General features: G+C 33.3%; 2 protein-coding genes across 6 annotated transcripts; both read right to left on the bottom strand.

The window, feature by feature from the left end:
* LOC106668128 (ADP-ribosylation factor-like protein 16) lies at positions 1-5,992 on the bottom strand. Of its 5 annotated transcripts, none has more exons than XM_024230470.1 (10): positions 5,911-5,992; positions 5,744-5,845; positions 5,512-5,565; positions 5,241-5,280; positions 5,014-5,063; positions 4,766-4,809; positions 4,520-4,568; positions 3,264-3,867; positions 343-661; positions 1-286 (listed from the first exon to the last, which is right to left on the bottom strand). In XM_024230470.1, exons 8-10 carry the CDS (start codon positions 3,413-3,415, stop codon positions 107-109), a joined length of 651 nt encoding a protein of 216 aa, XP_024086238.1. In that variant the 5' UTR covers positions 3,416-3,867; positions 4,520-4,568; positions 4,766-4,809; positions 5,014-5,063; positions 5,241-5,280; positions 5,512-5,565; positions 5,744-5,845; positions 5,911-5,992; the 3' UTR covers positions 1-106. The 5 variants fall into 5 exon arrangements, with proteins under 5 accessions (XP_024086238.1, XP_024086241.1, XP_024086242.1 ...); XM_024230473.1 differs by lacking the exon at positions 5,911-5,992 and having other exon boundaries at positions 3,264-3,765; positions 3,841-3,867; positions 5,744-5,902; XM_024230474.1 differs by lacking the exon at positions 5,911-5,992 and having other exon boundaries at positions 3,264-3,769; positions 3,841-3,867; positions 5,744-5,902.
* An 11-nt stretch (positions 5,993-6,003) lies between these two features.
* LOC106668132 (60S acidic ribosomal protein P2) lies at positions 6,004-8,246 on the bottom strand. The gene is made up of 3 exons (XM_014396602.2): positions 8,137-8,246; positions 7,420-7,694; positions 6,004-6,179 (listed from the first exon to the last, which is right to left on the bottom strand). Exons 2-3 carry the CDS (start codon positions 7,691-7,693, stop codon positions 6,103-6,105), a joined length of 351 nt encoding a protein of 116 aa, XP_014252088.1. The 5' UTR covers position 7,694; positions 8,137-8,246; the 3' UTR covers positions 6,004-6,102.
* Positions 8,247-12,985: the final 4,739 nt, after the last annotated feature.

Raw genomic sequence — 12,985 nt, forward strand, 5'->3', positions numbered from 1 at the left:
AAGTATTTATATTTATAGAATTAAATAATTGTACATTTGTCTGCTGTCTTTCACTGATTGTCTTTTTAAGTATAATAATTTTGTTTTGCGATTTTAGTGTAGTATGTTATTTTTCACATAACCAAGATTTAATTTCGTCGAGGCCTTCCCCAGAAAAAGAACTTGCTTGTACTATGGTAATTTTCTGGGTCACCTCAAATTGCAGCCTCTTCATTTGCAGCATAAGCAGTGCTTCATTTCTCATCTGTCTGTATGAAGCGTCCATTTTAGAAAGTACTAGAAGTAACTTTAACAACAACAAAAATTAGCATAATACATTAACAGGTGAGAATTGGTTATTACCTTTGCATTACGCAGGCAAGGTTCGGATAATATAGAATATAAAAGAACACCAGCAGCAGAGATCTGGCAAAGGTTGCTTGCATCGACGACAAATATGATCTTGCTCACACCCTTGTAATAATGCGCCCAGAGAGGAGCGACGCCACCCCCGATTTCGCATATGGTGAGCTTGTCGGTCGGCGAAGCATGCACCGTTTTTATTGTCGTCCCGACTGTCGGGCATGAACTCGTATTCATATCAACTGAAGATGGCGATTGCAAGCATTTGAGGAGGAGCGACTTGCCAGAACCAACTGGCCCCAAACAAAGACAATCTGGGCTGAAGAAAGTAAAACTGAATATTCAATATTTGTTCTTATGTTTTCAAATTTAATAAGAAAAATTGAAACAATCCAGGCAATTTTAAGCCTGCGCCAAAATGATTTAGCACAGTTATTCAAATATAAATTGTTGGAAAAGTCCAAGAAGAAAAAGAAAAACTTTTATTAATTACAAGTTAAAAAAAATAAAAAGGCTTATTTATCATCTCACTGTTAAAATGCCAGATCATTCCAAGATTATTTGAAATGGAAATAGCACAAACTTTTACAAATTATCAGGATGGCTTCCTAACAACTGCCAAGTTACTAGGAAAACAATTTTCTAAGGCAAAATATATATTTTTGTTTATAAAAATGTAGAATTATGTGGATTATTTTAACAATTGCTATTGTTACATTATTTCAAGCAATTAATTAAACAGTACATAATAAATAGGCTTTTCATAAATTACGGAAAACAAACTCTAGAAGTACCAGGTTACTCAAATCATTGGTATTAAGAAAATGGCCTATATACAGCACTAATAAGACTCAAGGGGTGTCAGTGGCCACAATGGTTCAGGTGTTGGCAGTAAACTGCTGGTAAGGTAAGGGTCCCAAGTTCAAATCCAGTGGTCCTGCATTTGAATCTGACATACTCGATACATAATGGGGCTTTTTCCTGAGGGGTTGATATACCTTGTAGTTGAAATTCCTCGTTAAAAAAAAGGATGAGGTAAATAAAATAGAGATAAAAAAAAAACACTTGGATTTTGTAAATAAATCTTTAAATATTCATCTCTTCTTTGTTGATTTTTCTATAAACTGTAGCACAAACAGGAAGCATAGAAACACTGGCAAACCTATGTATCAAAGAGAACCAGAAACTCTGCTAAACCTACCTCCTTTGTTAATATTTATACAAAAAAGCCCATTTAGGCTTCAAAAACAATCAAATTGGAGGGAATTAAACAATTCAGGAATACAGCATAATTAATAAAATCAGACACCCATTCTTAGAAATAGACTGACTATATGATCCTGTAAATATTCTTTACAAAAACCTATACAGTCTCAACAGAATACAAAGGAGAAGAAGAATTCAGGAGGAAATATGATATATAGATGGCTCCAAAATAAAGGAACCAGATCAGGCATTTTTCACACAAATCTAAAATATGAAAATGAGCAATCTAACTCATTATGGAAGTAAACCTCGGTCTTTCCAGCTGAAAATACCATCAATGCTTATGCCTTACAAAATCTTAAAATAGAATGATTCCTATGAAAAATTCCTCATAAGAACAAATTAAAGCATTAGCATATAAAAAAAATCACATCAAAATTAGTCAACAAAAAATTTCTCTAAAGCCTGAGAAAACTCAACAAACTGATGTTGTGTACCAGGACGAAAAGGCAGATACACTGAAAAGAGGATCTGCAAGAATACATGGGCCCTGAATCTATACTTGAAAAGACAAAAACAAACAGGATCCTCCACCTAAAAATGGATCAAAAAAAGACAAAAGGAAGAAGGATAAACTCTAAAGGTGCCAGAAACAGTTATGCTTACATTAAAAGAACTTGGCAAACTTATCGATACAGTTATTGGTTTAAACTCAGAGGAGATATGACTACCGGTTACTAGCATCTACACAACATGGGTGTATTTAATGATGATCTATTCGTAGGTTATGCTATGTGGAGGAAGAAACATCCGATATCATCTTTGAATGTGAACCATCTTTTCAACGGATATATAACCTGGAGTATAAAAAAAACCCAAAGAATTGACCTTACACTTTTTAACAGGATTGATTTAATTGAACTGAGATAAGGAACTAGCAATTTTCCAATAAGACAGAAGACCGCAGGGCTTAGGAACAGAACACCCCACTTCCTAGATTTCCATCATCGTACTGCCCACAAAAAAGATTCTGACTTGAAATTTAAGTTTATTTCTATACATTAGTTATTTTAATGATTGCCAGACCATCCCGGATTATTTCAACTGGAAATAGCCAATTCACTAATATTGTTTGAAAATTTCTCTAGTTCAAGTACTAAGAGAACTAGAAAAAATTGAGTTTTTGTTTGTATGTACAAAACCGCCCTTCTCTCGTGTTATTTTTAAATCACTGTTGTTATATAATTCTAAACTTTTCCCAAATAAGAAATAGCAAACCTTAACACAAACTGAAGAGTTTAAAAACAAAAGGAAGTAACAAGTTACAAATTTATTAATTTTCAAACATAAAATAATCAAGCAAAAACCAAAGGGCCAATAAGGAAAAAGATCAAGCTATCTGACTACTTAATTTTTTCTGGGTTCGTTGTTTAACGTGAACTTTTTTTTTTATGTAGGCAAAAAACATCAAAGGTTGTCATTGACTGTACTACCATTGGTTTATTGGAAATTTGTAGGATATAAAATTTCTCGTTTTTAAGACTTCCTAAGACCTGATCAATTTTTTCTGTGCATTCCCTACTATATAGACCAGCAGTTTTTGGGGTACATTTATCACCACAAAGGCATGTTGGTGGTAGATTTTTCCACGAGATGCTTGTGGGGTCATATTTGTGTGCCCTATTCATAATCGACATAGTACGACCTCATCACACCTGGAAGTTTGTTTCCTCTGATTTTCCCAATTTTCAATTAATTTAAGTTTAAAAACAGACTTTATATCTTCAGGATTTATTAAAACTGAGACGATGGGATTGTTTGCTGCGTTGTTTCCCTTAATCCTGACATGACTGAACAGTATTGACATTTGAACTGCTCAAACATTACAAGAATTTTCCTGATGGAAAAACCACACAAAACACAAATTACCAGAAAGGTCTAAGATCAGGATCTTCGTAGTTATTCATTTGTACAATCACAAGAATCAAGAGCACATCAAACCTGGAAACAAAACAACTCTGGTTGCTAAGGAGTTATATTTTAAAATAAGTCTGAAGACCACTTGATTGATTTATTTAAAAAAATAATACAATTTTAAGTTATAATAAATAATAAGGTGATTATATATATATACACACATACTTCAGTAGGTTTTATCTGAGTAATACTGAATTTTGTAAAATCGGACAGTACATGCCAATGTGAAATTTGCAAGACCTGTCTGAAAAAAAATCCATTAAGATTATTGATATCCTGATGTTGATTATCAAATGAAATTACTGTGTTGCGTACGCATGATTGATAGTTTCCTTATAGTGCCTGAAAATAAAAAAATCAGGAGTTTTAGGAGGGGAAAACAGACATATTTATTAATCTTTTAAATTTATATTATTCTATATCAGGCTAATTTATTTAATCACTTTCTCTCATCCGAAAGATGGTGAAGTAATATAAAAATTCATCATGTGAAATTCTTCTTCAAAGGACTTTAATTAAGTTGAGAAAACTGAATACCTGTATGACTGTAAAATTACAATATTTACCACAGCATTTAAGGGTTAAAGTAATTAGATAAATGAAAAAATGTTAGGTAATATTTTGGGGCAATATGAAAAGAAAGGCAAATCGGTTTGCCCTTGTACAACAAAAGTATCACTTGTATTAACCCATTCAGGATGGCTAGTGAAGACACTAGAGTGTGATATGACGCTCACTGCTGTCCTGAATGGGTAGAAACTACGAAATATACTTTGTTCTACAATTTTGTACCACACGTTAGATAAATCTAGGCTTGCCTTTTCTTTCAAACCCCTTATTCTATCTTATATATATCTTTTTACGAAGAAAGGCAAAATAAACAAGAAATGACAAATGGTGAGGAAATGAAGGAATTTTCTGTATTTAGTATGTACTATTCCTTAACTGTGACAGTTCTTAACTACTTTAATGCATACTTTATAATGATATATACCTGATATAAATGCTGATCCATTGAAACACTTCATCAAATGTCACAAAATCTGGGGGAAAAATACAACATATTACTAACTTGATATTTCATTTTCTATTTTTTTTTTTGTGATCTGCACTTTAAACTATTATCAGAGTAAAGTTTATCATCATTTTTTTCTCAGACCCGAAAGATGTTGTTTTACTATAGCATCATATACATTTTTTTGAAATTATTAACAAGCATATATTTTATTTTGAACTTTACCTGCTTTTCATGTCATATTTCATTTTCCACAATAAGTCCAAGTCCTGAAAAGTAAATTTAAATTTTTAGGTTTTTTTGGTGGGGGGACTAAAAATTAAAATTTAATAATAGTTAAAATATAAATATTATTTAGATCAGGTATGTTTATTAATCATTTTGTCTCATCCGAAAGATGGTGAAAAAATTTCATCACATGAAAGTCAATGTCTGTTAGCTTAAAAGTGAATTCATTCAAACAAATTAATTACCTTTTAATTGAAGATTCAATGAAAAATCCGAGATTTTAAGACTTCCCGATCTGAAAGGTGAAAAATCTTTATTAATATCATTTAGTAACAGTAATGCACTGATCGACCTTTTAAAATGTGATCAGACTAAACTTGTCCTCATTTTATTTTCAGACCCGAAAGATGTTTGTATAATGTAAACATCATGTAAATGATAAAATATAATGGATTATTTAGTATAAATTTACCTGATATTGATCAGCTTTTTTTCTTCCCACAGGACCAAGTCTGAAATGAAACAATTGTAATTAAATTTGGGATAAACTTTTTAAATGTGCATTGATTTTGAAAGGTTTTCAGTTAGTAAAAAGTTAAAATCACTCTGGCTCATCCGAAAGATGGTCAATAATAAATTCATCATGTTAATTAGGCCAACAGCATAGGTTGTAAGTATGCCTTATAAGTAAGCCTAAATGAACTCATTAAAAAGTTGCAATTTGTTAATAAAACAAATAATACCTTTTTTCTTTGCGATAAACTGAATTCAAGGGCTGTTTGATGATCCAATGATACCTAAAATACAAGAACTAATTAATTTTTCTGTAACAACTACGAACATCGTTATTTTATAAAAAATTAATCAGATTATCATTTATCATCAGCCTTTTCTCAGACCCGAAAGATGTTTTTGAATAATTAACATCACAGCAATTACAAAAATAAAATAAATTATTATTAACTTTATATTTACCCTTTAACTGAAGGTCCTTTTTGATCACATCCTTGGAGGAAAATGCTTATTTAGAAAGGAATCTTCAAAAAACGAACATGAGGCTCAGATGCCCGAAAAAACCTGTAATTAAAATAAAACAATATTAAATAACAACATGGTAATAAAATTTAAGTAAAGACCATTACCTTTTTTCGATGAGATTTTAATTGTTATCTATAAAAGTACATAATCAAGAAAATCAAGTTTTGGAAATGAGTTAAATAAAAATAACAAAAAAATTATTAAAAAATTCCAGTTTATTACAGTTCATCATACATCATAAAAACATAATCACATCTTTATATCGCCTGATGTCAGTAGGCCTGGAATTTGAAGATTTAATCGAAAAGTCCGAAGCCCATGTCGTCATCCGACTGGTCTGATTCTTCTTTCTTTTCTTCTTTTTTAGACTCAGCTAGAAAAAAAAGGGTTAATGGTTATTAATGTTCTTAAAAAGATTTAATACAGTGTAAAATACTGATGGGCAAAATAAACGCACCACCCTTGAATTTTATTGTATTTAGGTTTATTCTTACTTTGCATATCAAAAATAGGTTTGATGGTAAAATAAGACATTTGAAAAGAAACGAAAAAAGTTTATAACTTAATTCTTACATAAAAAATAAAATAATTTCTTTTCGTCCCCTTTAATACCAAGTATTTACACCTGTGGTACAAATCATATCTGTTAAACACCTTTGCATTCCTTGGAACAGATTTATGATAAAATCCTGAGGAATTAATTATTTTCCATTCAACAAGAACAGCGTTTCCATCCAACTCTTCTAGGGTGTTAGGACCGGGTTTCGTTTTCATGCTCATCACTTAAGTTGGTCCCAAATGGGTTTGTTGTCTAGGAGGACGGACATTGGAATATTTCGGACTTGTCTTATCAGATTTCTTGTATTACAATGGTTTCACAGAACCTTAAGTATCATCATCTGGAAATGGCAGCATTTCAGTGTTGGGCTGCATATAGCCGACATTGCCAAGGATGTGCAATTTTTTTTTTTTTTTGGCCCACAATTGGCAAATCTCGTAGAAAGACCTGGCCTTCTAGTGTTAAGCCCAGTTTCACTGAAGCACGAAAATAACCCTTCCTATTGCAGAATAATTTAAACTCAAGCCTCCTAGTGACTTTGCGCTGGCAATATCCTTCGTCCAACGACTCAGACACTGTCATACTGACTGAAATGCCCCTCTTCAGTCATTGAACCATGAACCCCATTGAAAAAGGTTTAAGAATAAGAATAATATCAAATGAAATGATCGAAGGAAAAAGATTAACTGGAAGCAATCTTTAGATTAGCAGAATGGAAAGGAGTAATGATACTTTTTGTGCAAAGTGAACAGTAAGCAAAGCATTATATACAATTGACTTTGACTACAATAGCTTCTAATTATCTGTAATTAATGTGGAAAGATTTTTAAACTAAATAAATAAGTGGTCCGTTAACTTTGCCCATTAATGTATGAATATATTTTAATAAATGTACTTGGTGTGAAATGGTAATAGAATATTGAGATAAAGCTATTACTTTGGACCCAAGATTTGATTTAAGCCTTTGTTCTGGTCCGACCCCAAATTTTGATCATCAGGTACGGATGGTTTCAAAGGCTAAAGGATTAATATTGGTATATAGCTATAGGCTCACCTGCAGCTTTGGTCGGTGATGCAGCACCAGCTGCAGCAGGGGCAGCAGTCGCAGCGACAGCGGCTCCTCCTCCGCAGGGAACGGAAGCGAGCTTCTCTTTGCCCTTGTTTACGACCTCTTCGAGGTTCTTTCCTTTCAGCTCCGATACGACTTTCTTAAGCCTTTCGGAATCAGCTTCGATACCGACAGAGCTAAGGATTTTCTCGATGTCGCTTTCAGTCGGGTTATCTTTTCCGCCAAGGGCGGACAGCAAATAAGCGGCCACGTAACGCATTCTGAAATATAAAATTTACTCATAAGACAATTTAAATTTTCTGACATGGAAAAACGAATTCAGTCTAAATATTTTCATATTCAGTATGTCAACGGATAAAAGATGGCTATTTGAATCTAATGGTTCTACTCTAAGAATAGCGTGGCTCATAAAACTAAACTTAATTTTACAAGGTTAGAATTTTCCAATTTGTACAAAAACATTTTAAATCTATCTCCACAGCCTGTACCTAGTTTAAGAAATAATAAAAAACAACGAAATTGACTGATCTGCACAACAGAAGTACACGCTATCCCAAGCAGAGTATGATCTCCACGTGGTCGGTTCAGCGTGACTCTCCCAAGGCGAAAAATCCAAAAAAATAACACCCAATCAAAAGATATAACGTACATTTAAAATTAAAAATGATTGTAAATGAGAAAAAATCAAACGATTTTACTCACTTTTAAGTCTTAAGACACGAAACGTTGACACGCTCCTAAAAGTTCACAGTACGTCTGAACTCTGAAAGTCTGAAGTTCTGAACTGTAAAGAGTTGGTTTGTGATTCGTCTGCATGGAACTACAGCCACCGCCATCAAGAGAAAAACACCGACACGTTACTTTTCTCCGATTTTAAAAACAAATATTTCAAAAAACTCCACATTAAACATTTAAAAACCCACTAAAATGTAATAATAATTTAATTTAAATGTGTTTAAATACGGGGTGAATTGTTTTAAAGAAAAATAGATCTCTTTGTATCCAGGAATTCAATCGGTAGATAGCACTCTCATTCCACTATGAATTTTTCTTTTGGGTAAGATTTTGACAATAAGGAAATTAATTTAAACATTTACCTTATTATATATTTATAATTATTGTTTTACAACATGCCAGAACTTGTTTATTCTGGTTTCGAATTATTGTGGCTATGTCAAAAGACAAATTTTCAGGAACACACAAATGGTAAGTGAATGGATCAAATTTTGTAACTGGTTCTAAACTTTTATTTTTGTATTTTTTCATTTGTTTATTTTCTCAAACTAATCTAAATTCTATCTCAGTAATTTGTAGGTTCAACTGTACTTTTTATTACTGCAAATAAACGATTTTTATTTACTACTACTCTATTTACTATTACTCTCTTGCTCAAAATTAGCGCACCACTTCATTATTCCATTACAAATTCCATTTTATTAATACTAGGGTTTATTCTTTTTTTTTTAGATATATTGTGCAAATTATAACCAAACATAAAGCACAAATTAAACACCAAAAACAGAAAAATATAATTTTATTAAAAAACCCTCAAAAAAGTAGAAAATTGAATTGAAATTTCAATTAAAAATTAAAACATCGGTATTTAGTGTTGCCTCCTTTGGTCTTGATTACGGCTTGTAAATGTCTTCTCATCCATTTAACAACGTTCGTAATGTTTGCTTGAAGAATATTCTCCCACTCTTCCAGAGCAGCTTGTTTCAGTTGAGTAAAATTAGCAGGAGCTGGTACATGACTTTGAATTTGTCTTTTGAGCTGAACCCACAATGCTTGATGGGGTTGAACTTTGAGCTGGCCAGTCAACCCTTTCAATAGCCTCCTCATCGAGATATTATTCCACAGATCTCGCTCTGTGTGGTCTTGCGTTATCTTGTACGAATAAAAATCCTTCCTCAATATCCCTAACAAAAGGCACTACATGATGATTTAGGATTTTTTCCACATACCTTGCCGCATTTAGAGCCTGTCCTTGAACAACCACTAACTCAGTGCAGGTCTCCATCGTGATACTGCCTCAGAACATGATTGAGTCAGGCGAGGAACAATGTTGCATTGTGCAATTTTTTCTCCATGTCTGAACTCGACTGTCTTAGAGGGACTCTGACCTCATCAGAAATCAAAATTCTTTTCTAGTCATCAAAACTCCAATTGAGATTTAGCAGTAGCAACCTGTGTTCTGCTCAATCCTTTCTCTTGGCCTTCTTACAGTGGGAGCCAAAATGGTTACATCTTTGACACAAGGTTACTCAGTCCAGAATTTGTAACTTGCCTTATTCTGAGAGCATTAAGGTGCAAAAACGATCATCTCTTTTGGTTGTGGCTCTTGAACCTTGACCTGTATTTGTGTGTAGGTGCTGGTCTCCTGGAACCGCCGAAGGGCTCTCCCAATAGAAGTGTGGTAAAATTCGAGCCTCCTGGCTATTTCACGTTGGCAGTACCCTTCTTCGACACAGGTCATTGCTCCGATGGCTTCATTTTGTGTTAAATTTCTTACTAGTGCCATAAATTTTACACAAATTTACTTGTTTAAATTGAAATTTTAACATTTGGTAAAAAAGTTTATTCAAAAAGTGTTTTAAGTTTGCAAACTGGGGAATCAACCAGCAAGAATTGTCTAGTAAATTTCATTTCAAATGGGATTAAAGACAACTGTTTACTTGTTGTAAAAATCCTTAAATGGTTCTGAATAATAAAATAAACAAATGAACACAAAGAGGTCTAGTCAGTTTTATTTAAACAGGATTTTTGCCTAAAAATTTAGGTGGTGTGCTAATTTTCATCAGGAGTGTAGTTGTTTTTTGTCACATCTGAAATTACAGTACCTGACAAAATGGGGGGAGGAGGAATTCAACTTTTACAGACCCTTCAAAATGGTCATAGATAGTAGAGAACTTTGGAAGAAAGGTAGCCCCAAGTTTCAGGAAGGTGTAGTAATATGGTTCACAGATGGAACGAAGATAGAACAATAAGTTGGTGTAGGGGGAAAAGGGCTGAACTATACCATAGCAATGTCCCTTGGACTAACCCCAATACTTTTAAACTGAAGTCATGCAGAACAACTCTGTGCACAGAGATAAAAAAGAAAAATATGAAAGGTGCACAGATTAATAATACATTAAAGTGGGTTCCTGAACAAGAAGGTATAGAAGGAAATGAACAGCTGATGACTAACTTGCCAAAAAAGGGGGCCTGTACCACTAGGTGCACATGTGTGCTTAAGTTAGAACTGGAAAAATAGCTTGAGAAAGAAAAACTCAAACACTTGATAAAAGGACCAGGTTTGAGGCAAGCTAAGATTTATCTCTCAAATCTCTTAAAAAAACTCCTCTCTCACTCTCTCTCTCTCTCTCTCTCTCTCTCTCTCTCTCTCTCTCTCTCTCTCTCTCTCTCTTTCTCTCCCTCTCAACACGAAGGATTGGCAAAAATTATAGGCCACTATACCAGCCACTGCTCAGTTAAAAACCACATAAAGACACTAAAGATGGGCAAAGTAGAGATAGAATCACACTGACTCTGTCAGAAACCAGAGTCACTGGTCATTGGCACATACCCTTTGTGAATGAATTAACCCCCCATCAAAAAATATCTATACAGTGGCCTGTTGTTAAATAGAATAACTGATTGGGCAAATAGCAATAAACTAATAAGAGAATTTCAAGCTGGATTCAGGAGAAACTACTCAGCGGATAATACTGTATTCATTTTGATGAATTTTGCCAAATTAAAGCTCAAAACATGCTGTACAAGGTGTACAGATCTTACTGCACCCTTCCCTAACATACAAATTATACGAATTAAAACTTTCCACTAAAGTAAGAGTATAAAATTTAATTTGGGATATTTCAGCCAATGTGTGATGCTCGAATGCCCTATCAGAACCCTTCTGACTGATATTGAGAGAAGGCTGCCTACCCAGCTTGCCTTTCTTTTTGTTTTATATTAACAATCCAGAGAGTAACCTACATGGGAGCATCTCTCTGGAAGGGGGCAGCAAAATCAAACTATTGGCGTACACAGATGAACCTGGTCTTACTCGCTTCTAAACCAAACCAATTAATGCATACATTAATTAGTCATATTGTTTGAGATGGAACCTTACAACAAACCTGGCAAATTCAAAAGTGATAGTATTCTGAATGGCGACATAGCAGCTAAGAAAGAGAGGTCACAGGTGGACAAAACAGAATAGAAGTGGTCAGTAAATACCTGGCATACATATTTCTTCATTGCAGAAATCAAAAAGAGCAATGTTAAAAAATGGCTTAAACTTTTATTTGGTATCATCTACTTGAAAATAACAACACCGAGTACTCAGTAATGCAGTGAGTTGATACTCATTTGTGGGGTCCTGGCATGGGAAGAAAAAGTGCATAAAGATTTGGAAAACGTTGTACAGTCTACCTTATTACTTTCCTTTGTTATGAAAGGAATCTATCGCCCATTCACTTTTACACCGTAAAATTACATTTGGATTAATTCTTTCACTCCCCGATAAAAATTCTAATCACTCATATAATTAAAAAAAACAAGAATATACTGGTTAAAAAAATAAATAAATAAATATATTATATTATGGAAATATTATATTAACTCGAAATAACTGTCATAATGTAGTCTGGTTAATTTAAATTCTGGTTTAAATCTGATAACAAACATGTTTGTGAAGATGTTAAAAAATACAATATTTTAATAAAATAAAGCACAGCGATTATTTTTTCATACACAGAGAATTAAATTTTAGTTGAGCAAATAAGCCTTTCTTATATGATACAACTTTGTTGTCAAAATTTGTGGTGATTAGTGACAGTTAATCAATAATTATTCAGAAATCGTGAGATGCGGTCTGGTGTGATGTAGGTTTCAGAAAAACATTTTCTTTATCGTGCCAACGTTTCGACCTTTATTGAGATCATCTTCAGGGCTCAAAGTGTTTGTCTTCTGTGTAACTGTGCCATTCTTGCGTATCTTGTTGAGAGTGCCGGGGCAATTTTAATATATTATTTTTGAAACACACTTAGACTCACGTGTGCCTGAAGAATAAATTAAATATTAAATATTATATGACATATTTATAATATGAATATGAAATAAACATAAGTTGAAAGGAATACTATGTATAAAATGATATACTCAAACTGTTTTTCTTATTCTTTCAGTAAAAGATTTCAAGCATTTAAATTATCATCGTTGCTCATCAATCATCATACCCATTTTTATTAATGTTACATGTGGGATTAGAAGTTAAATTAAATTGTTTATGGGTTATTATTCTTTCTCTCTCTCTCTCTCTCTCTCTCTCACACACACACACACACACACACACTCTCTCTCTCCCTCTCTCCCTCTCTCTCTCTCTTCCTCTCTCTCTCTCTCTTCCTCTCTCTCTCTCTCTCTCTCACTCACTCTCTCTCTCACTCTCTCTCTTTCTCTCTCTCTCCTTTCTATTGAAGATGTTTCACAGAAAATAATCAATTATTATTCGAGGCTGAAAACAATTTTTGAGAATGAATTGAGTTGACAGAGAGCTATATAA

The sequence above is a fragment of the Cimex lectularius genome, unplaced genomic scaffold, assembly GCF_000648675.2.
Source record: "Cimex lectularius strain Harlan isolate CLEC.00 unplaced genomic scaffold, Clec_2.1 scaffold55, whole genome shotgun sequence".
Lineage (NCBI taxonomy): Eukaryota > Metazoa > Arthropoda > Insecta > Hemiptera > Cimicidae > Cimex > Cimex lectularius.

Bases quoted from the DNA above. Each gene is read 5' to 3' on its own strand.
- LOC106668128 (XM_024230470.1), bottom strand. From the start codon at position 3,415: ATGTCAATACTGTTCAGTCATGTCAGGATTAAGGGAAACAACGCAGCA. The intron at 662-3,263 runs GTGTGATGAGGT...TACTTTCTTCAG, and splicing joins CAGAGGAAACAAACTTCCAG to CCCAGATTGTCTTTGTTTGG. The intron at 287-342 runs GTAATAACCAAT...TTGTTGTTAAAG, and splicing joins CTTGCCTGCGTAATGCAAAG to TTACTTCTAGTACTTTCTAA.
- LOC106668132 (XM_014396602.2), bottom strand. From the start codon at position 7,693: ATGCGTTACGTGGCCGCTTATTTGCTGTCCGCCCTTGGCGGAAAAGAT. The intron at 6,180-7,419 runs GTGAGCCTATAG...TTTTTTTTCTAG, and splicing joins ATCACCGACCAAAGCTGCAG to CTGAGTCTAAAAAAGAAGAA.